The 26,455-nt window shown below is 36.2% G+C and overlaps 1 protein-coding gene across 2 annotated transcripts in view; it reads right to left on the bottom strand.

Moving 5' to 3' along the window:
* Nucleotides 1-26,455, bottom strand: part of fru (sex determination protein fruitless) — an 86,840-nt gene that overhangs the window by 32,830 nt on the left and 27,555 nt on the right. For both annotated transcript variants that reach the window (XM_022065949.2, XM_022065950.2), the window contains exon 4: nt 22,699-22,816. In XM_022065949.2, the coding sequence (XP_021921641.2) occupies nt 22,699-22,816 (118 nt within the window). The remainder of the gene's footprint in view (nt 1-22,698; nt 22,817-26,455) is intronic.

Below are 26,455 nucleotides of genomic sequence, written 5' to 3'. Positions count from 1 at the left end.
CTGCAAAGAACAAGCCAAAAAAGTATTGTCAACTGTTTCTCCTTTTCAATCTGTAAACCTATGAGTCTGAGCCAAGTTGGGGATGGTGGGTGGGAGAGGAGAGATAACAAAACATGTGAAAGTTTGTAATGGCTGAAGGGTGCAAAACTTGAATACTTTGAGGCCATGTTAATTATATGGCTAGGACAAGTAAATGTGAAAAATATAACAGCAACTTATGTAGTTATTAATAAAGCAAAAGTACTTGGAGAGCAGATGGGAGTGACAAATTTTGTACACAAAAATGTGTATGTATTTTGCACAAAAACTGAGATTCAAGTAAAGATGAATAGGCATGCTGTACAAGATGGCAACTGTTACAAAACTCGCTAAGTACACATATATACTCTGCAATGTTACCTTCTCAATTGCCCTCAAATCCTAACTACAGTACTCACATGCTGTATGGCACTTCAATACATCAATATGTAAAAGTACACTCAAATAAAAAAAAAATTCTCACCATCCCTGCTTTAATGCCAATACTATAGATGGATAAATAAGTACAGCTGCACCTGTTAGAGTATCAAACAGGTGCAACTGCAATTACTTGTTTACTTGTGATATATTTCAAGAAACTGTCAGCAGCTCAGACAATACAGCATTGGATGAGAGGATGATTAATGAATAAAAAATTCAAAAGGACGTGGAAGAAAGCAGTCATGGCCCAACTTAGAAAGACCACAAAAACAACTGATGGACAACTGATTTCCAGGCTGAGATTTTAACTGAACACCTCCCAAAATATGAAGCAAGAAATACAAATTATAAATGTTGCACGTGGTATCCGTAACCTGACACTACTATTGTCAGCACTTGTTTGTGCACTACTTCACAGCCTATTCATATTTTTCAGACGTTAAAGAAATTCACATTTCATACAAAAGTAAAGCAGTCCCACTACATGCCATATAGGTCACTTGGGGTGAGAGCCGTATAGCTCCTACTCATTCTTGACCTTGGCACTAGATGGGGGTCAGCAGTCAGCATCACGCCCCAGCCGCGCTTTACCCCTGGGAAAGGATCCCGGTACGCATTGGATAGGAGGCTGGGTGGGCCCCAGAACTGGTCTGGACACAGAAGCTAGAGGAAAAATCCTCTGCCCCATCAGGGATCAAACCCCAGTCATCCAGCCCATAGCCAGTCACTATACTAGAATGGTATCAGTTACTATTAAAACAAATATGCTGAAAGTCTTAATTTGTTTTCTTTGTAACTTTAGCACTAATATTTTTTTATGTAAACACGTGGGAAAGGGCACATCACTTTCAGGGTATGGTCTTAGACAACTGGGATGATCAAAACCAGGTCTTGATTACAATGTGCTACAAGTACTATTATCATCAGCCCAAACCAAAACAAACAAATATAAATATACAATGAGAATTGTTGAGGACAGTGTTGTAGGCTATATGTCATATACACAGCCAATGACAGAACCACATAACACTGAGAAACATTTTTCAAAATTCTTATTGTTTTTTTGGAACCTGCAATGCACTGACAACTGTAACTATGTAGAATGCTCTTCATTTAAACTTTCCAATGCCATTTAAAACAAAGATGATTAAGCATAAAATATGTTGTTGACTTCCTCAGTTACAAGGAAATACATGTCCACTGTGATCTTGTCAGTTTATGGTGGGGATGCAGTGAAAACTTAACCTCATTTCTGTTGTCTCTAAGTTCTCACACTAATTACAAGCACGAACTCACATTTACCTTGATAGGGAGTATTTCAAACAATGTTTACATCTTAGAAGCCCTTCGAATTTTCATATTTAACTGCCAACTTAACCCTCATAGGCTGCAAAATAAGACAATGACAACTGTGTCATGGAATTATAGCCATGACTGTAAATCTGTAGTGGAGGAATCTGAACGTATCAAGTCACTGCAGTATATCCACTCCATCTGGCATCAACGAAATATCACTACCAAAATTTATGACAAGTTAATCCTGAATTTTGTTTCTGTGTGTGTGTGTAATTTGTTTAGTTTGTTGATGCTCACAACCAAAACAGTTAATGTCAAATTCAAATTAATTAATTACTCACTTAAAAGGAACAAGAATGATCATCATCAAAAAAATATTCATTATATTCCAAATTTGAATCTGGTAACAAATATAACAAAGCTAATTCAATCTCAACCATGTTTAATTTACATCTTATACAGTATACACCAATACATATTTTCAAAAATTACAAAATCAACATTGTCTGTTACCAATTAGAAACACTATTAAGATTTACAGGCAACCACTGAGTGCGCTGGATAAAATCTATACTGTGAACACTGCGCATATGTGACTTGAGTTTATCTAATCGACAATATACAACACCACACTGCCAACACCTGTGATCTCCAGGAAAATGAGTGCGAAAGTGGTTGTGTTTGTTGCGCACACCTTTACCACATAATAAACAATGAAATAAGCCTGGCGTGATTGGATCAGTTCTGAACTTGTCTTCATACGCCATCCGTTTCCGGCCTGTAAGAAAGAAAGCGCTCATTCAATCGCCTTTCGATAACCTTTTATAAATGATGCCTATAGAACAAAAAAAATGATCCATTTGATTAAAAACCGAAGGATTTGTCTGTAAATCCACCCACAACAGGCAGAAGTTTCAATATTGCAACTTTATTCAAGAACCTGAAAGGGAAATGAATATGGAAGGCAATATTACAAATTTAACAAACTGATTAGTGCTAACAAGTTGGTTCTTTTATCATTTTAAAGTTGTAGAATATGAAAGTTATTTAGTAGAAGAGAAACATAAGAGAAAAAGGTATGAAGGTACTATTTAGGAATTATAACATTCTTCTATATGTCTGTAACATTACAATAATCTTTTTCTACATAGTGAAAATTTCAGAGTAAATATAAAGTTATAATGAAGCTGCTCAATAATTTTGTGTGCTGTGCATGCCAGAAAGACTTTGGATTATGTCTAAATGCATCGAATTATCTAAGCAATATAAGAATGCCACCATCCATTGCCACAGACATGGCCAATTCTGCATACTTGGATTCAAAGTTAAGTAAAGTATTTTCTAACACAACACGTGTAATACATACAAGAGGCTACTCCTTGTTCTGTCAATGTTCTAAGTTAATCAACACCAAACTAACCTGACTTCTTAAAGATGAAGTCACAGGAAACATACACACAATGCAAACTAATCTGCCATATATTTTGCAGTCTGTCTTCCCTTAAAAAAATTGTATTCACTTATTGTCTGCCACAAATTTAAATATTATAATGTGTAATGTGTCTTATTACAAATTTTTGTAACAATCTATGATTTTCTTATATCATACATAAAACCAGTCCAAACATTAATACATGGCACTGCGCCGATCTTCTATGGGGGGGGAGGGGGGGTGTCAAAACAAGAGGACTCTACACAAGTAAATTTTTAAAAAATGACACACCTCAAAAGTAGTATATAAATGACATAAAATATTTATATCACTGTTCATACCTATATTTCTGATTTCAGGAAATATTTACGACACAAATAGCTGACTGAAACTAATCGTAGGAAGGTTTATAATCACATAAAATATTAGGTATAGGACTAATGGGCAGTGCATTTTTCTTTTTTCTGTTGTTAAAATGAGAACTCTTACTCAACAAGAATATCGTCATGTGTAGCATAAATATTCTGTGCAGGGGCTCTCATTTTATATAAAAAACAAGATAACTGAAATGTCATGCAACACATATTGAAGTACTTACTGATGGTTGCAATTCACTACAATTTGATTTGATTAATAAACACATGTCAGTGCGACTATATAAGAGTCCACACATTTTACACAATGTCATAACCTGCTCACGCCAGTCTGTCAGTTGTCTTTCAATAGCCAAAGTGCAAGGATTTGCCAGAATGAGTTTAGGGATACACTTCCAAATTTTCCTGTGCCAAAGAAATTGACAATACCTCATCTGATAAACCATTTCTGTGATACAGGACGCATGCAGGACAGAAACTATTCACCCACAAGAAAATGAGCAAATGCATGCACCACTGAACACAGCAGACATTTTCAACACTTACATAACATTTATTGTTTTCTGATCAGTGTAATTTATTTTTTGGTAAATAGAACATGTGTCAGGAATGGGTTGCCAGACTTCTCAATCACTACGTATTTTAAAAATCTACAATGAAAGATATTCTGTACTAGGTATGAGGCACTCAACACAAACTGTGCAAATGGTCAGTGTTGCATTCAAGAACAGTTTCATTGTACTCCAGTACTTAACCTTTTCTTTCTACACACCTTCAGCCACCTGACAGCCTATCAAATTGGTAGAATTCAGAATAGCAAGCTCTCTTATTCCAAGCACATTTGAGAACCCTATTAAAAAGTAAAATCCTGGAAGAACTATACACCCACACAAAAAATTCGCTCAGTAAATACGCACATTATTAAATAATAAAATTACCTACCATACTGATTGATGTCTTTGTAGCTGTAGAAAGGAGTATTCTTGATTTGATTGATGCCATTACTTGTATTAATTTACTTTCATACAAACGAATTCAGCAATCTTCAAGTCTGGCTACTTGGAAAATAACTACTCAAAGTTGATTTTGTAATTCTTTATTATCCATTTATCACTAATAGCATTTACAGTTCATGCCACAGAAAATTAAGTACAAACTGATTATAAAATCATCAGAAATTTAGTTACTGACATAAATTTACAAACCATTAACTTAAAAAAAACACATGCTACATTATATGACTAGAAGACCCAATAACTTCACAAACGACCCAGTGTTACATGTGACAGCAATACAGTACAAGCCCAAAATAATGAGGGTAGTTGGAGAGCTTAATATTTTAAATTGAACTTGCATTAAAAATTATTGTTGAACTTTTAATTTGTCATATTGTATGCTAAATAGTCAAAAAATAATTGACGTTTCAATTGGATGTATAACCAATAGTGGTTTGGTAAAGAAAAAGTCAATTTTCTTTAAAATTCCAAATAGGGAAGTCCCGGTGTTCAATGCGCACAGGACTAGCAGAGTAAAGATTCTCTCTCTTCAAGTAATAAATCTTGTCTAGTGGTATACCCAATTTATCTTGGGCTATTCCCGTATTCCACTGCATAGTGACAAAATAAAGCAACTGCTATACACATCAACACATTTGACGTCAAGAAACTCCTCTTAAATTTGATTTTATACCTGACTGTAACCTTTAACTGATGGCACAGTTTGCTTCAACTGCACAGGCCTATATCAACAGTACTATGTTATGACATTTGACTATAAATTTGCAAACATGTAACATAAACTTGAATAAAATGTTAGAAAAGTACACCATATTGAATCTATACATATGCATACAAAAAATTAATACTGATGTGCGTGGGAATTATGCAACATTAATGACACATTTATAAAAAGTCAACAAACAAAATTTCGTAAGTTTTCTCCACATTTATAATTTAGTGACCTTACTGGCACAAAAAATGGGTGTACATTTTTCATCTGCACACACGTGCATTACATGCTTTGCCCAACTCATCATCCTCAATCTAATCACTATAAACAAATCTGGTGAACAGAAGAAATTATGGCACTCCTCATTATGTAGTTCTCTCCAGCCTCCTGTCACCTTGTCCGTCTCACACCCAAAGATTCTCCTCGACACAATTTTTTCAAACACGCTCAATATGTGCTCAGCCCTTAATGTGGCAGACTAGGTTTTACACCTATACAAAACTACACACAAAATTATAGTTTTGTACATTTTAATCCATCAGGCACTTTACAAATTAGAAAAATCAATGAACATGCCCCTTGTACAAGACATGCAAGTAAAACCAATATGAAGCTATGGCAAAGTTAAAACAAGAAACTATAAAATATCTTATGGGAAAAATCATAAAACCATAACAGTAAAAATGAGTAACCGAGTGCCTCATTACCAACTTCAAAATACAATGAAAGCAAATTATTGGCAGTTATTCAAATTGCAATGAAACACTTGGATTCGGAGGGATACAGGTTATGAGGGTCACATGGATATCATAACTATAGGTGAATTATTTTATTACTCTGAGCTTTCAAAGGGATAATTCATTATTGAAATTGTCTGCCACTTCCATTGAAACTTTACTTAATATAAATATGTGTTGCAACAATGATAACTGTCCATGCTTTTAATGACTTGCTTGCAGCAGATAAGAACTGTGACAGCTTGCCAGTAAAGCACATGCTACAAACTGGGCAGCAGGGATTCACCTCAGGTACTCTTCTCTTTGCAACTGTGTCAAGAATGACTCTAAACCCTGTCCAACCTGTCATCCTATCATCCAGAGCATACTGGGTACAAGGTTGAGAAATACCCGCAACTGAAGCATAAAGTTAACCACACACTTCCACCTAGTACATACATTACAAATGTGAGGTTTTTCCAGAGCACCCCGGCAAATCTTTGGGACAGCTGCTGTAAAGTGAGCTTAAGCATTATCGTCTAGCCAAATTCTATATCTAGAGGCCCATGTTACTCTAAGTCCCACTGATGATAAGCATTTTCTCAGTTGTGTTGTTTCCTGTCTGTATGTCACATATGAGATACAAAATAATGTTCTTGTAAAAAGTCATTCTGTAAGAAAAGCAAGAAGATTCTGCCATCATTTTCATTGTACTACAGTTCCGCATATAAGAATTATTCACGGAATTGTAAGTCACTGGTCAATATATCTGATTCAAGACAATGATCGCTCACTGAAAACACTGGTTTCAAAATCATCACCACAAACTGCCATAATACTCCTGCCAAAAATGTGTGGAGAACAAATAAAATTATTTCCAGCATCTATTGCAACTGGGGTAAGTATTATTTGTAATGAAAGTTTGCTGGTTCAGCATGCAGTCCGAATGTGCATGGGCCAATGTGATGGGTGGCACATCCAGCTCTCCCACCCAAGAGGTTCAGTGATTAGTAGGGACACTAAAACATAATCTCATAGTTTATACGAGGGTGAGTCAAATGAAAACCGTAAAACTGAGATAAAAAATTGAAATATCGCACCATTGTCCTATAAGTTGGCAGACATGTTACCAATGCTATAAAGAGTATCCTATAGGTGGCAGTATAATGCAGACAAACAGAACACCATCACAGTGCCAGTTTGAAGATGGCTGCTCCACTAGTTACATGCACGAAAGAAGAACAACGTTCTGTAATTCGTTTTTTGATCAGTGAAGGTGTGAAACCAACTGAAGTTCATCGACAGATGAAGGTTCAGTATGGTGATTCATGCTTGTCACAGCAGCAAGTGTACGAGTGGAGTAGGAAATTCAGAAATGGTGTGACGTCTGTGGCAGACGCTCCTCGCCCAGGTCAGGCGCACAGAGTTGTGACCCCTGAGTCTATTGCAGCAGTTGAAGCCCTAGTGATGGAGAATCGCCGAGTGTCGGTGGATGAAATAGCCGAAATTCTTAACATGAGTCACGGATCAACACACCATGTCATTCATGATGTGCTCCAGTTTCACAAAGTGTCTGCAAGGTGGGTGCCACGGCAGCTGACTCCAGAATTGAACCAACGACGTGTTGACGCCTGTGAAGAACTTCTGCGGCGCCTTGAAGCAGGTGATGGCTTCCTTTCAAGAATCGTTACTGGCGATGAAACTTGGGTGCACTACCACCAAGCGGAAACAAAGAGAACGAGCAAGGAATGGCGTCATTCCTCATCACCAAAACACAAGAAGTTCCGGACGCAGCCATCTGCAGGGAAGATTATGCTGACTCTCTTTTGGGACGAATGAGGCGTACTCTTGGAGCACTACACGCCTCGGGGTAACACTATCGCCAGTGCCTCACATTCAGATCTCTTGAAGAATCATCTTCGACCTGCAGTCAGATCAAAGCGACGTGGACTTTTGACTAGAGGTGTCCTTTTGCAACATGACAATGCTCGGCCCCACACTGCCCGTGCAACAGTTGCAACAATCCAAGACTTGCACTTTGAGTGTCTTCCACATCCGCCATACTCACCAGACCTAGCTCCAAGTGATTACCACATGTTTGGGCCACTCAAAGAGGCGATGGGAGGAAAGAAGTTCCGTTCTGATGAAGAGGTACAGCAGGCGTTGCATGAGTGGTTGCACAGACAACCACAAGAATTTTTTCCAGAGGAATCCATACACTTCGTAAACGCTGGAGGGCTTGTATTGAACGAAATGGAGACTATGTAGAAAAATGATATAGTTGTGTACCGCTTTCATTCAATAAATTAAATTTTAAAAAAAAAATACAGTTTTCATTTGACTCACCATCGTACAGTCAAGCACTGCATGATACTGACCCCCCAATCAAGAAAGCCTCAACAGAAATTTCCTACAACATTTCAAAAGGAATCCCCTGCTAGCTGCCACCAACATTTGTGGCAATACAAATGCACTCTTAAGTATTATAATGTCTGATACACTACCATGCCACTTTGTTACCACCATCTATACACACAACTCTCTGGAATATTAAGTTCTAAATACTGGATATGAGTTCTGCATTAATAAATTAAACTTATTCAGGTAGGAAACTAAATATAGCCCTTTGGGAAGGGAGTTAGGTTGTTATTTGGGGTATGCAGTGTAAATGGCAACTAACTAACTAGATGGCTTAGGGAACCTGAAGGTTCATCACCGAATTAACTAAAGCCCTCCACTGGTCCCTGTCCTGGGCCAGCAAAATAAAATACACTGTAAATAAAGACAGTTACAGTAAATTAACCTGGTTTGGGCACTAATTTGGAAATAGAAACATCACAACAATGAAGCTGTGTATGGTAACAGATGAATTTGAAGATTTCTGGTAGAACAGTTACAGATCCACCCCTTCTTTTGTCTCACAGGGCTAGTGAATTCTTTTGTAACAAAAAGGTTTTCAGCACATTTTCTGTGACTAATATACAGCACATAAACACACTTCAGTTTGAATATAATTGCCAGACAGGTCACAGAATAAGCAAGTTAAATGCACACATATAGGCACGCACAACCACATTCAGTTGCATCTGTGTGATGTGGGGGAAAGGACAGTGCTAAATGTTGCTAAAGAAAAAGGACGTTTCCTCAAAGAACACCATCCTGGTGCAAGCCAGTATAACACTGTAAAATATTTCTGTTTTACAGGGTAAAACCATCAGCTGATGCTACACTTGAGATATTTTCAGTATAAAAAATTAATGGGAGAACAAATCACGTGAAAGTTTAAAATGGCTGAAGGGCGCAACATTTGAAGTTCTTGAGGATGAGTTGATTACCTGGATAAGGCACGAGTGTACAAACAATGAAACAGAGTTATTTAAGAACAAGTGAAAATATGTGACAGCAGACGAGTGTCACAAACTGCATCCACAAAAATGTGTTACTGTTTTGCTCAAAGAAATTAGATTATAGTAAAGATGTACAGATGCTACTATTATAAGTAGAGTTACACACTGCAATTTTGTCTTTTCTTTTACCCTCAAGATCATAACTACAGTATTTTGCACACCACAGGCACTTTAATTACTAAAACTTATGTGTCTTATAATCCCATTTAGTGAATGATTAATTTTGAATGTAATGTTACATGCATATCAACTTTGCAGACATTGATTGTGTTTTAAAATGGAAGTTCAGTGCCTGAGAGCTGAAGGCTTTCCATTAACACCTAGTAAAATAATACAAAAATTAAACAAAAGATGACAACAGAAAGCACAATATTTTTAATGGGAATAATCAGTGCCTGTTCAAGATATCTCGCATCATATATATCACTTTATACAATTAATGTTTAAGCTATGTCCTTCATATTAAACTAGATTAAAGTTTTGTAATCCATAAACTAAAATACACAAACATTTCCTATAAATTAAACAATTACCTAAGGGTCAAATGTTATCCCATTTAAAGAGCAAATCAATCAACTATAAATGCTATTTATTCTTTGCAGTGAATAACAATTTCTGAAAGTGCTAGACCTGTTTAGCTTCACGTGAACTACTATGCTAAGCATCCTTAGGTGAGGTAATAAAATATTTTTGGCAGACCTTTAAAATAATAAGTAGTTTATATTAATTTCTGCAAGTTCAAAAGTTTAACATAAATAAACATACAAGCTTTGTTTCTCCTTTATGGGAACAATTAATCGACAACAAAAAGAATTCATAAAATAATTTCCATACAAAACAAGCTGATCACAGAGCTCTGTATAAGTATGTTGCATCCTATTTTGGGTTACAGTTCAATATTATTCTAATCTGGGTTAAAATTTAAACAGCAGTTAAAGGACCTATGCAGATCATGTAGAGTCCTGACACAGGACAGAGTAATTAACCTTAAGGATCTGCAATTCCACGTATCTACGGGAATTATATGCTAAGAATTGCTGGGCAATGGAGAGACTGAAATCATAACACATCTTGCAACCAAGCGATAAAACTAAGGTGTCTCAAGATTGAGGAGTTGGGTGGGAAGGGACAGTGGATAATGCAGGTATGAACTACGATGCCTTGTAAGTTTAAAGTTGTTTTATAAAACTCTCTTCACAGCATACATAATGATAAATATTAACATAATATAATAATGAGGTTTCTCTAGGTTCAAGTGCCATGTAAACTAACGGGTCATAACCCAGATCATCACTGTCATCTTCACCAACATGAGAACCTCAAATTTTACACACAGATTAACATATCCAATGAAAAAGAAAAGATGCCCTGCTACACGCCATGTAGGTACTTTGGAGGAGGACGTATAGGTCCTACTCATTCTTAACTTTGACACTAGATGGGGTGAGTGGTCAGCGTCACGCCCTGACCACGCTTTACCCCCAGGGAAAGGACCCCCAATACCCAATTGACAGGAGGCTGGGGTCCCAGAGCTGGTCTGGACACAGAGGCTAGAGGAAAAATCCTATGCCCCTGTCAGGGACCAAATCTTGGTCATCGAGGCCATATACGGTCACTATACTGACTAAGCAACTTAAAAAATGCTTAAATGTTCATGATACAATGAAGAAAAATGAGTGATGTGTATTCTTAAGTGCATGGTTACATTTTTTAATTCGTTATTTCAATTAAGTATTAAAACAAATTAGGATGAATGAGAATGGCATGGGACAACAACTGGCTAATTCCTTGATGTTAGATAATTACGAATTATTTAATAGGAATAGGATATTCGAATTACTGCATCAAGACATGTCCAAACTGAAAATCAGAAACTCTAGCCTCTAAAAATACTAATCATCACTGAATAAATCAATCACTACTTTAATAAATACTTCATTTTAAATGTTTCCTCCTGATGTGAAGCTTGAGGCTATCTGACCGAGAGAAAAATTTTAAGCAAATTTCACATTGGTGATGCTCAGGGAAATGAGATAAGTAGTGGTTTCTCATGTTTGTCACAATTTTCCCACACACTTTACATTGGGCCAAACCCATGGGAAGCTTATCATACATGCTCAAATGTCCTGACCTGTGTGGTGTAAACGATCCTGGAAAAGAAGAAAAGAAAATATATGTGGTCAACTTTCATTATTTGATGTTTTCCATGATGACAAAATATGCACAGTTATGTATCAATGTTTCATTACGTAGGATTACATAAATGCAGATTACGACGACACAGAACCATGTCACAATCCATGAAGAATTCCTGAAATGGGCTGTGAATCTTGTGAAACCCCAAGTACTCATGAAACAACTATAATATTGACTTTCTCCAAGTCTTCTTTACTGATCTTGGTGACACTGTATTACATTTTATGAGGCACACTTTCCTTAAAAAAAGGGAATTTGTTCCCAGCAGCCAAATAACCACAAACTGCTGAGGACAAGTCTGTATCAAGAAGTCTAAGAAACCTCACAGCATGCTTAAATGTAATTAATGTATTTTTCCAAAATACATTCTGAAAGCTGCTGTTTAAAAATTGCTGGTTGAGCAAATCTTGCATTATCACCAATTAGTTTGCTTTCACATAATCCACAGAGGTGCATGACATCAAATGTGAACAAGTGTCAATAAAGTCCTTGAATAGAACAAGTGGGCCACATGTGACAAAACTGTAAACATAACACAGTGCACACTTGCCTCTCTGTTGTGCATGTGCAATTCCAGAATAGTCAGCCAAATAATAACCAAAGTTTTAGAATTTACATAGTGGGATCAAGTTAGGTCTAACACATATTGTAGATCCCTGGCATCCCCCATAACTGCTCTAACCACATTAAGCAAAGAAAAGTGAGAAACTTTCTAATTCAAGACATACGAGAACAATAACTGAAGACAGTATGGCAAGCTTCACCAGCTTTACAACACACAACGTCAAACAATATGTGCTCACTGAAGAGAGAGAAAAAATGCAAATATTATCAGATCAGAGAAGTTCTAATCTGGGAAAAAAGATAATGCCAGTCCCTCAATAAAATGAGACAGAAATCAAATAGAATTAGAATAACAATTCTATTCCTTAAAATAGGCCACAAAATGCGAAGAGATCCATTAGTAGCCCACTTTTGTGTACTTGTGTATTCATACACATACTGTACATGCACTATATTGCTACTTTACGACATACCCCATTCGTTTCAAGATTCATATTAAACGTTCTGTATAATTTTACACTTGCAATATTGCACGAAATTTCACCATGTATAAATCACAGGTAAAATCTTCAGTATCTTTTTCTCTGTTTTTAAAATTGTATTCTTGTTTACCAGTAGTGTTTTATGACCATTAAATGTTATAAAGCATAGCCACCCCAACACATGAAACTATTATTACAGTCATTGCCTCACCTCATTTTTCATTAAATGATAAAAACTGCACAGAATCAAATCAACAATTCAAAAGTTAAGCGTGTGCATATCATCGAAGCTCTAGCAGGAAATAAAGGAATATAAATAAAAGGAAAGAGACAGAATTCTTATAGATCAAGAAACCAATGCAAATACGTATCTCTTCTCTTTATATTTAACAAACGTTTTTCATCCAGGATGTTGTGAAATTGCTCAATCGTGAGAATCAACAACCCGTGTTCAGCTAAAAGTGTTTTATCTGCATGGGGATAGTCCATGGCCAAAATCTTAAACAAAGCAAACAGTGTTTAAAGTGCTAATAAAAACACACACAGAACATTCATATTCTTTCAAGATTCAAATACAAAATAATTCAAGTTAAAGAGCATTAACAACCACACCATAACATTATAAAAGTATAGACATGTATTTTATTCTTTCATCTTTTACCATTAAAAATTGCTACACTCAAAGGTCTGTGATTTGCAGGGAGGACATTACTACAAATCTTTCCATTTTTCTGTTTCTCTGTCTATTTCTTCATATTTAGTCTCGTCGTTACAAATCATAACCACTTTCATGACAGAAAAGTGATCTATATTCATGGCTGCTTTGTCTTTCAGCAACTGCTTAATGCATAAACTGATCAATATGTAACACCATGACTATGCGCCGGGAGTTACAAGGACTGGGGTTCAAAGCCCAGGCACCTGCCCATAAACCGCACATTCCGCCTGTGAACGCTAAGCGCCGCTTTCAGTGGTGTAAAGAGTGCCGCCACTGGGCTGTGGATGACTGGAGACGCGTGATTTGGACTGATGAATCACGCAATACCATGTGGCAGTCCGATGGGAGGGATTGGGTGTGGCGACTGCTAGGTGAACACTACACGCCAGCCTGTATAGTGCCCACAGTGAAATTCGGCAGAGGTGGGGTGACAGTGTGGGGGTGTTTTTCTTGGAAGTTACTTGGTCCTCTCGTAATACTACAAAGCACGTTAAAGGCAGAAGGATATAAGGACATTCTGACCAGCTGCATGTTTGTAGAAGACCAGTTCGGAGATGATAACTATGTGTTTCAGCATGACAGTGCTCCCTGCCATAAAGCAGGGTCTGTTCGTGAGTGGTTTGTGGACAATAAGGTTCTGGAAATGGACTGGCCAGCCCAGAGCCCCGATCTCAATCCTATTGAACACCTCTGGGATGAACTAGAAAGGCGACTGCGCGCCAGACCCCAACGACCCACATCACTAACTACGCTTGCTACAGCGTTGCAGGAAGAATGGTCGGCCATTCCCCCGGCGACGTTCCAACACCTGGTAGACAGTCTCCCCCGCAGAGTTAGAGCTGTAATAAATGCCAAGGGTGGGCCCACCCCGTATTAATGTCCACTACTGGGCAGTAAATCCGAGGGACACTTAGAGGACAGTTTCGCGTAGGTGTCCGGATACTTTTCATCAGGCAGTGTATATGGCACTACAACCCAGAACACAGTAATCTTCATATTCACCACCATGAGAATTTTATACTTAAATCCAGCTGTGAAAACCAAGTAACAAGAATACCTTCAAGAGATAAATAAATTAAGAAAATGTTACAAAAAGTAATTCAGAAACTGCTACCTGTCTCATCTGCACTCTAGAATACTACAGATTATGTTACAATGCTTTTGTAATTTATGTTGTAGGACTGACAAAAGGGGCCAATTCCTCTGAAAACATTAATTGCAAGCATATGAAAATGAACTGACAAGAAAACTTTTTAATTCAAGAGAAATTAATGAAACAGCATTGCAAGATATTACACAATGATGAAGTCTGTGATTTACACTCCCTGCCAAGCAGCCGTAGTTCTAAGGTTTTATATTTTAAAGTTAAACCGAGCAAGCAGACGAGCCACACCTGATTACTTATATCAGAAATAACAGACTAAATTGGGCTGAACATGAAATGCAAATGAGCAATGATTGAATAACCATTGCCAGGCCAGAATGAAAAAAAAAAAGGAAAACCAAAAATGAGATGGAGGGATAGTGTGGAAGAAGCCAGGGCCCACACAGGGCTGTAGGGCCAATGATGAAGATCACTTCAGTGTATGATTTCAAAAATATGACCAACAGTTCTCAAATTATTATATGCAGTCAGACACATGGGCAAATGCGACTCCCTCTATATACCCACTTCATGCATTAAGCACAAAGGATGCATAGCATAAATATCTTTTATAAAACACTCAATAAACAATTTTCTGTATAATAAAACGATAATGAAAGAAATAAAAAATCCACAAAAATACACTTCTTCACCTGCTACAATTTAATCTTGAATTCCATTATACAGGAGATGAAACCAGTAGTCAAATGAAAATGATTATCTTTTATTTCATACAAGCTCATCACTTCAACAAGCCAGTCAAGATATATTGGTTGTTTCTGTGGATACCGATAAACCAATCCTGGTATCATGATCACACATACAAACATAGAAATCAAAAAGCTAATTATTGAATATGACAAACAACAAAACAGTAACCCATATTTTAACTCAAGTTCTGTTCTATGAGGAATAAGTGCCTAAATTAACACAATGGCCAGCCATCATATGCAAAACATTATGAAGTACAATTGACAAAGAGCGAAAATACCAATGAATAAACCACTGGAGTGAATAACAGATAAGATGTAGGAAGCTACAGTATTCTTCATGAACATGCCAAAAATACAATTTCTGATAATTACATAAAACCACATACAAAACCCAAACTATAAAATGGCTTAATGGTTTATCACCTTATCATGAAAAGTTATCTACCTGCTTGTGTGTGTGTCTGTCTGTGCAATGAAATCTTTCAGTTGCAAGCAAGACAACCTGTATAGTGGTTTATCTTGAACGATGGACATAAAATAAAATTAATCCAACCACTTTTGTAAACTCTAACCACATACAACTTTAGGTCATGAATTTGTCACATCTGTTATTACAACCTGAGTAAGAAATATTTAAATATTTGAGGTATACTTATATACATAACTTACATTGACATTAAACAGTATGATGTATATTCCATGGCACTTCTATTTATCTTCTGCTCATAACAACTCTTCTTAAGATGATGATTAACACACTCTTCTGACCAGAACAAATTTCACACTGCAGTCTCTAATTTGAACAAACATGTTCAGCCTAGGCCGGTTCAAAATGAGGCCCACAAGAGTAATTGGCCATTTCAATGCTACGCACATTTCGCAAATGTGTTTTAAGTTTGTCGACCCGATTATAAACAGCCACACAACGTAAACACCTGTGTTCCCTTGGGAAATGAGCACTAACATGGTGCCACCTGTTACACACAGTTTTTCCGTATAATACACAGTGAAAAAGGCCTGGAATATATGGATCCAGAGTAAATTTGTCTTCATATGTTGTACAAACTTGGCCTGGAAGCAAAAAGAGAGCTTCATTCAGTCGCTCTTCTGCTCCAGAAACGTTAATCGCCTTCATCTCAAAATAGTGCACATACATAATTTTGTCTGTAGATTAATAACAAATAAAACTTAAGTTCAAAAGAATCTCGAAATACTGAAATAGGATTCATGTTTTTGAATTAATTTGCAGTTATGCCAACTTGAAGTCAACTTTCCAAATTGCATTTGCAATTTCCAAGAAAATTAGTTACACAAAGTTAAAAATATAAATATGATTTTAGAAATAAACAATTTTCGTAGGACATAAATCAACCATAGAACACTGTCGATTAAGCATAAATTAGACAACTGTGGCAATTGATGCACTCTCTTTAATTCTTGTACAATAAATACAGCAGCTGAAGAACGCTCAGTAAACCAAACAAAAAATATGCTCCGGCAAAACTTAACAAGTTCATTAATTCCTCCAGGCATGGACAAGGCTCAATGTTATGAAACATTAAATTCATGTTATAACATAATGCAGTAAAAGCATGCTAAAACTTATGTTTTATATGTCAAGACAGAAGACTGTTGCAGAAAAACAAAATCAAACAAAAACAATTTTAATAGTCGAACTGTTTGTGAGTACATTCTGAAGGAAGTTGTGCTATGAATTTTTATCACCCTTAAAAATTCATCGACCTCAGCCGGGTTTAAACCCGTGAACCTTGGGTCGAGTGGCGAGCAAGCTAACCACCAGTCCACTGAGGGCGACACTAAAAATGCACATACCTCAAGAAATGGCACAGTAAGACAAAATCATTAATTCAAGTTTGGTGTAATTAATGTACATATTATAACAAGGAAAACCGTTTATAAATGGATAACTTGAAATAAAGTAATTGTGTTCTGAAATGTGTAAGTATGGACAGGCCAAATGTGTCAGCTGAAGAAGTGGTAAAGAAGTATGTGAACGTAGTCCAGGCAAATCTGTCTGTACTACAGAGAGGACGTTTCAAATCTAAAGATCAACAACACATAAAACTCTGAATGAAGACTTATGCTTGTACACATGAATGCATGCATGTATAGAAAGTTAAACTCAAACATCACTTGCAACCAGATAATTTGCTGAAATGTTAAAATTCTGACTGTCACATAATGATGAGGCCAAATAATGATCTTGATGTCACACAAACCATTTCATTCTCTAGTGAGTACATTCTTTTGTCTGTGGAAAATTCTACAGACATACATCTGAACATGAACAAGACTCAAAGATTAATAATGTGTGACACAGTGTTTTACACAAGACAGAGATATAAGTCCTTGCAGAACCTACAATAAATGGAAACATTTACTTGTCTACACTGAACCACACATGAGGGATCTACAGTCTACAGTAATCTTCCAACAAGATGGTGCCCCTCCACAATGGGCCACTATGGTATAAAAATTTCTGCACAAAACATTACCTGGAAGGCAAATTGGCTGTGATGATCCAAACATTTAGCTTCCCAGGTCTCTAGAAATTACACCTTTAAATTTCTTCAGTGACATTATAAAAAGGACAGTGTCTTCACTACCAAAGTTTTCTCTGCAGTAGCATCCATAACACCAGAAATGCGAAACAAAATTTTTCATGACAAAGCATCAGTGCAACAAATGGTTCACATGTGAAGAGCACCAGGACACCACCGCATCAAACGGGATGTCTTCGCTCAACATACATCTCATCACCGTAACATTAATGTAGCCAGCGTAATAGAAATAAAGTGTTAAAGTTGTTTACGTCTTTTACAGAAATTACATGAAGCCCAGTTCACCTACACATTTCTAACATGTCACTAATAAAGATATGGGACCTCTAACAAGTTTCCCAGCTTTCAAAGACAAATATGTTTTCTGACATTGTGCAGTCTTGTAAGTATTTACCAACGTATCACCTCCATCTTCAGGGATGAGGAGGCATCCTGAAGATGGAAGAGATGATTTGGATCAGCAAGAAACACTATATACTGTGGTGCCAACAACACAGAGGGCAACAACTGACATCTTCATGATCCTGGAAGCCTCTGAACTCAGAATATAAATATGATTTGTACTGAAATTTAACAGTAAAGTCTTGGCTCAGATTGTAGGACCCTAATGTACAGTCAGAATGCAGACAAGCATAGTTTTTAAATGTGATAGAATTATGCTGTTTTCTAAACCTTAACCTAGAATAACAAATACATGCTGAATGAGTTATGTATATTTTATCACACTCATACCTCCAATGACTAAGGCAGAATATGTATTTCAATTATTAACCTTGAATATTAACTAGCATCCTGAAGAAGACAATTGTCATTTATCGTGTTTCTTCTGACCTGAACAACAACACACATATAAACTAATTGGCGTCTGTTCACACATACGAGTTCCAACAAAATGAAACACAGCATGTCCTGCTTCTATATGTGTAACAATACACACTCTCTCGACAATACATTTACATAATTGTCCACCTCTGTCTACACAATTTAGCGTGACATCACACACAAAGTACCAAACACAGTACTTAACCATATGGCCCATGCACAACAACATAGTATTTTGTCAGTTTTAATGATGTTTTTCTGTAGACAGTACAGTTCAGGGGTGCCTTCTTAATGGCACATAGCATGAAGTATGATGTGTAATAGGAATGAAATGCAGAACATATGATAAGGTCATCATAACATGTTTGCTCTTGGTACTGGATTAACATTACCAATGTCCTCTCACAGGCAAGGAAAGATCATGCAGGCTATTAAATGCACTTCCACTGAATTACATCTCTGGACATTTACCTTGAAATTAATGGCTCTTTCTAAACCATGCTAGAGTGAGAAAATCACGACAAACACACTTATATGCCCACCAGTAATAAGGAGAAAATAAATAAGCTAAGGGAACATGTAATATGTCTTTCTTTTAACCCTCTAACTCTTATGATTGTTAAAACTTCATAAAGCAATACTAAATATCTGATTTGTGCTCTCAATTCTTTTAAAGATATTTTCTTGTTCTTTTGCTAAATACTGTTTCTGATGCTTAAAAAATGGAATTTTAAGGGAAAAAACTCACCAGTTAGGTAATTATTAAAAATGCCACTAAATATTACTGCAAACACTTTCACATATTACCCAGTCATTTTCTCTAACAAAGCAGTCATTAGTGAGGTATATGACTCTGCTCTTCCTTGATTAATCTTCCAACATCAGGTTTAATATCTATTGTTGCAATTTGCACGCAACCCTCAACGTGTCTGCCAGTAAGACATGTTATAGTTCTTGACACAATGTTCTTCATTAAGGTAAACAGTTGCTCTCAGTGACAGGTACTGCCAAAAACTGATGACATTAATGAAGCATGTTCAGGTGACTACTTTTCATCAGCATGACACAATCTTACAATAAATATGTGTGGGCTGCACAGAACATATTAGTGGACTACATGAGGCCCACAGATTGAGAATCTCTGAGTTAAAGGATTAAAGCAATGGCTTCCTAACAGGCCACAATTCAAATAACAAGACTATCACAAACTGTAAGCCAACTATAGCTTATACAAAGAAAATGAATTCGAACACTGAAATAAAACCACATCCTGAAGATGAGGACTGAACTGCAGTTTCTATACTGATGAAACATGTTCTTATAAGTAAAAATAATACTCTGACCAAGACTGAGAACCTCAGACATTTCTGAGATGTTTTACTTCTTACATGTCTACAAGTGGCCCACTTTCATCAATCACTTATATGAAGATTTCTTTACAGGGACCTACTGCATTCAACACTGAAACAATTTTTCTATTTGATCATGAGAAAAAGAGGAAATGGCCAGATTAAAAAAAACTTAAGCCTTTGTTAATTACAACAAACAGCGCCAGACTAAATGAACATCACAACTGACAAAACTGGACACCTTTCTCTTACAGCGAGCAATGAAAATCAGGGTCAGGGGCAATACACATTCACAACCAAATTTAGGATTTTCAGCACTGACATTTGGCTCTGTGTAGAAAAAGCCAAATAGCTTGTCCTTGTATCTTTAATTCTGATTACCTTGATTACACATATAAAGACGCTAGGCATACAAATCATTCAATTTTACTTCTGACTATAAGAAAGAAATAAGAATTTCAGAAGTAACCAATATACAGTTCTGGCATGAACATATTTTACTGACAATTGATTCTATCTGAATATTAAACTCTTGTTTTGTTAACTGCAAAACTAAACACAGATTATGTAGTTAACAAGTGGTCCAATTTTTCCACATAATCAAGAACTAGCTATGCTTATTTCCACCTAAATTTGGTCATGAATCTACTAACATTCTTCATAATTTTATTTAATTATGGAGTGACAAAGAACCAAAAAAACCTGCAATAATGTATGATAGTAAACATAATATACTCCACTTAATGTTAATACAGTGGTCCCACAACACTTCTACTAAATGTGATAAATTAAACTAAAACTGGCAGCCAACAAAGAATTCTGCCTCTTGTACACACTGTACTATAATAGTATGAATGGAACAATGACATATCTCACTTCCACAAGCTAATGTAAAATATTGCAGTGTTTAGTTCTTTGGCAATCACAGTCTTTTATCTGAAGCATTTCCTGATTCACCCTCAAAACAAACAAACTAGCAAAATCCATATACAAAATTAATTATGAAAAAAATAAGTACATACCTTGATTATGATCCAATGGCAATTAGGATATTCCCTTCATAATGAGATAATTCCTATTTAAAGTTTGCTTGGGTACAGCTGGTGCTTACACTTGAAAATATGTACTCCATTCATAACCCAATACACAAATTAAATATTCAGAATCTACTTTACAATGGACAAACAATCATCCAATACTTTGAAGACAAATTAGCCATCAAGTAAATCAAATGTATAGTCAGTCAAAAAGAAATATAATCCACTTAAAAATACTGGTAATGTGGTATGTAGAGTTGTCCATTACAATAACCATTAGCTACCATTTTCAAGATAAACAACATGTTCTGCTGTCATGTTTCAAAAAATGGCCTTGATCCTTCCATTCTTCTTTATACATATCATCATCATCATCAAACAAGCAGCTTAAAGGGGCAACACAGAAAAGATGGCAGACCGACTACCGCGAAGGCCGCAGAATCATAGATAACTGGCAGTGCATAGGCACTGTTTTCCCACTGCTGTGCTAAAGAAAGTAGTTTAAGGTAAAATCTTAACTCATTATGAGGGGTGGATTATAATGAATGCATATGAATAAAAATCACTTCTAATCAAATACTCAATAAATTTACAGAACACTTTTTTCATCTTATAGTCACTCAAAATTGTAAAACATCACAAATGTCAAAATCCCATTCAAAACACAAAAAGTTGCAACATTTACACGTAGCAGCTAAAGGACAAAACCAGGAGTGTCAACTGATAAATTTCATACTGATATTACAGATTTTGATAATGATGACAAATTATTTTATTGATTTAGGGACTCAAGAGTGCTGTACTACCTAATTAAATTCAGTCTTGAACATTGTATATTACTTTTATTTGTACTAAAAACTGTTAAATTTCTGTGCCAATTACAATCGCAAGTTGCATTCCTAATTCAAAATTTTAAAATTCATTAGATAACAGTATCGAGTAGTAAAGAATGTGAATTGCTCTCATTTCTACTGCACAACTGTCACAGCTACTCACACATTTGTTTCTTCCAAATAAGCAACTCAAATATATCACCAAATGTTCTGTGATGGACTAGTTCCAGTTTTCAGCACTTTCACATTTGAGCAATTTTAATCTAAAGATGGTCAACTTCTGCCAGACTACATGGTGCAACAACCCAGAAGACAGCCATCTTCAGACTCAATGCTGTGAAAACCTCAAATCCTACAATTTTAATCTAACAAAAAGTTACTTTATATGATATGCAGAATCATACTGTGTAGGATTTGAGGTTTTCACAGTGGTGAGTCTGAAGATAGCAGTCTCCTGGGTCGTTGCGCCATGTAGTCTGGCAGAAGTTTACCAGTGTTTCAGAAGTCCTGGCTGCCTCCATCATCAGGGAAATGGATCACCATAAGTTAAAATGACGTGCATATTCAAAATTTATTTCTTGGAAAATCAATTCTTAACCAAAGCATAAAGCCTTCAGAAGAAAAATTTGCAATTTAACAAACTACTGTAATCACTGGAGAAGAGCAGACAACTGAGGACATGTCACTAGGTCACCATTTTCTTGTTTGCTCCAGTAATGAATAATGACCATAATACTGGAATAATTGCATTGATTACTTCTGTGCTCATAGAAGACAATTCATTGATACAATACAAGATAAGCAGGAAATGCTTCAGATAATGCGATAATGAAAACAGTCTCTTACCATCAAGGCCATCCAAGGTATCTTGTGAGGCAGAGCCCTGGTCTTGGTCACTGGTGTCCATAGAACCTTGCCCGTGGAAAGAGTTTATGTCACTAGGGTTCAGAATGCCAACTCCAGCCTGGAAATTAAACATTCTAGTAAAATTTCACAAAAATTACTTTGAAGCACCTAAACTGGAATTCTTAATTATCTCAATTAACTTCTTTACAATTCATAACTAATGCTCTGATGTGGCGAATCAGACACTGCTGAGTCCAAAAACTGTAGCTGAATAATTAGTCCCATTTTCTTTGAGGATACAATTAACTCTGAGTGTTATTGCAAACTGCTTCTGTACCTCTTCATTGGCTATTTAAATGAGTACATTGCCTGTGGCTACTTCCAGCAGGATGGTGCCACAGCATACCTGGCTCATATTTCCATGGGTGTGTGAGGCTGACTGTAAGGCAGTGAAAACCCAGAAAACCACAATTCACATATTTATCACTGTGAAAACCTTAAATCTCGCTGTGAGGGTAGGTGCCTCCCTACAGTCCTACTTACTGTACAGGATAATGATACCTTCATGTACCACAGACAACACTGTGGGGAATGCTTTCAAAACACTTATCCTTAACGATGTACTGACTATAAACATCCCTCAACACGATCAAGACAAAGACCTCATATGACATCATTTTCAGTGACAAGTGCTCTGCTATGTCAGTGGCAAAACATAAAGTGTAAAATCTTGGGGCTCTGAGGAGTTGCTCATGACCAAGAACCATGTTTAGGAAAGTCTTACAGTCAACTCATTTTGCACATCAAACAGAAGCAAACTTCAATGTCTAATGTTGTCTGTTACAAGAATTCTGAATCCCAACATGATGGACAAACTTTCCATCTTCCCAAATTCAATGTTGTGATTTGTAAGCTAAAACGACTCCTCATTTGCAGTAAAATATATGAGAATATTTGAGTAAACACTTCGTTGGTCAGTGGACTGGCAGAGGCCTAGACTGAAACACCAATTACAACAAACTCACCAGGGTTAAAAATGTAAGATAAAATATGCTGAGTCCAGTGCCATACCTGACATGCTGAAGCAAACATGAGTAGAAATACTATGGAGACGTGTGTTTAATAAAGATGCAACAGGGTAACTCCAGCACGGAAATTTCAAGTGTTCATGTATAAGACACAGAGTTGAGTCTTGTACTGAAGAGTGAACCACACGTTAAGCAGTTTTCTGTTAAAATACTTTTGAATTACCCTGAATATTAACCATGAAAATTCAGTATATTTTAAAACAAAAAATAAATTAATCAATAATTAATACACGCTTAATAACTTGTAACAGAATGAAGAGGACTGGCAGGTCTGTCCATGCTAATATTACATGGCAATGATCTCACTGCAGAAGATCAGGGGGTAATGACATCACCACAGAGGATCATCAAGTTACCTCAAAAGTTTTAACATCCATCAACTGATACTACCAATTGTACAAAATTAAAAATTACAAGCTTGAAGTAGCCTCCAATGCCATAACATTACCAGATTTCATAAAAATCCATTCAGCTGTTCTCAAGTTATTATTTGGCAGAATGAAAAGTTCATATAAGAACTGAAAAATGCAACAGACAAGGAGTTCTTTTCTTATGCAAAGTGCAAAGAATACCTAGAGTAAAAAAAAGTAAAGCTGTCTAAGTATACGCCATGTAGGCGCTTGAGGCGGTATAGATCCTACTCATTCTTGACTTCAGCATTAGATGTGGGTGAGTGGCCAGAGTCACGCCCCAGCCACGCTTTTACCCCGGGAGAGGACACTGGTACCCATTATATAGGAAGCTGGGTGGGCCCCAGAACTGGTCTGGATTTAGAGACTAGAGAAAAAAATCATCTGCCCCTGTCGCGGATAGAACGGCGGCCATCCAGTCCGTAACCTGTCACTATGCTGACTGAGGTACGCAAGCTCATAAAGAATACCTATTAATACTGATAACTCTATTAATAATACTTTTACAATTGATTAAAAGAATATTTCACACAATGACTTTAGATCTACAACAAACTGATGATAGATTTTACATGATTAACTGAAATGGCAGATAAGTTCAATGTAAATATACATTTTGTAATAAAACAAGTTAACATCCAGTTATACTGAAAATAACCTTAATAAAAGTGCATATATTTGTTAAACTTTATCAATATACAATGATGGATTCTTCCTGGTTCTCATATGTCACATCCTGGGACTGTTACAATAATTTTAAAATTCTTTCATTTGTTATATTTTCAGTGTACTATTAAAATGTTGAGACAGAGCATACAGACAGATAGAGAAGCAGACATGCATGACAGCTCTACAACAAGACTAAGCATTAAAAATGTTCCCTTCTAAATCACATTTCCAATTCTTACACCACCAACATTTATACTCAGTTTACTATCCTAACACAGCTTGTACAATGGCCACCGTATTTCTGAGTGTTATCAGATTTGTATCACATACAATATACCTTGACAAACATTAGTTTTAAAGAGGATATACAGAATCATATCAGAGCCAAGAGAGGGAGAGGTACAAGGTAAGTCATCCAGGACACAGCTAGCAACGGGACACACAAGTTAAATTACATTCAGTACACATAAGCCAATCCCTACTTCATGACATTAATGTAAGAAACATTACTAGTGTTATATTTTAATTTCTTATTTTCAAAGAAGGAACACTTCTGAAACTTTGCTCTGAGCATAAAAATAATGTTGACCCTTCTCTGATCCGTCCCCACCATCTAATATAACAGTAAAATGTAAAAACAACAGAGACAAAAAACATCTTTTGCACATATTACTTACAGGATGTGACATAAGATGTTTTACAGCACTTATTTATAGAATTTAATCTACATTGTACAGTAAACTTTGGGGGGGGGGCGTTTTATGCTGATTTTTTTTGTAACTATACAACAAATGTTAGTCTACTATTACAGATGATTATCATCCAACACAGACAATCAATCAATTATAATAAATCCACGTGTCTTAGGAAACCAGGTTATGTCACCAGCCATTCTCTAGAATGATATTAATATTTAATGCAGTTAGCCTAACAAAAACCAGGAACTTTCAAAGGGACTGAAATCAGAAGTACCTGCAAGCATACATGCAAAGCCATAGAGAATGGGGTTTGTAAAATGTTGCATACATTGTGTCCACAGCATCTTTTGATCTACTGCTTTCTTTAAAAAACAGAAAGGTGCAGGCACACCTTTGTATGTGAATCATTAGAAATACTTGCTAGGTAAGCAACAGTACAATTTATACCTTCTACAGTAAGAGATAAGGAAACATCTCAACCAAAATGTAAGTTCTGATAACTCTGGATCCATGAAAGCTATAAACAGCCATGCCAAGCAACAATATTAATATAGATGTAACAACATTTAAGAATGACAGAAGTAATTCTGATTCATTACATAATATAGGTACTAATTATGAACTATAGACAAAAAATAATTCTACCTTCAAAGATTGTCAATTAGGATACTTCAGTTGTACAATAATAGTATTTCAGAAGATTAGCTGTTGCATTATTCAACCAGCACTGCCGAAAACAGAGTCTTTCAGCTTCGACAAAATAATGTGCATATACAGTATTAACGCTCTAAGACAACTCATTTCATACATAAACTTCAACATGCTCAATAGGCACAAGTAACTATCACAGCCAATGTGCCCAAAAATTAACTAATCATAGTGATCTCCAGAC

This window comes from Zootermopsis nevadensis, unplaced genomic scaffold (genome assembly GCF_977971745.1).
Source record: "Zootermopsis nevadensis isolate Lab colony 2312 unplaced genomic scaffold, Znev_1.0 Znev_ptg000007l, whole genome shotgun sequence".
Taxonomy (NCBI): domain Eukaryota; kingdom Metazoa; phylum Arthropoda; class Insecta; order Blattodea; family Termopsidae; genus Zootermopsis; species Zootermopsis nevadensis.
This window is presented reverse-complemented; position numbering and strand designations above follow the sequence as displayed.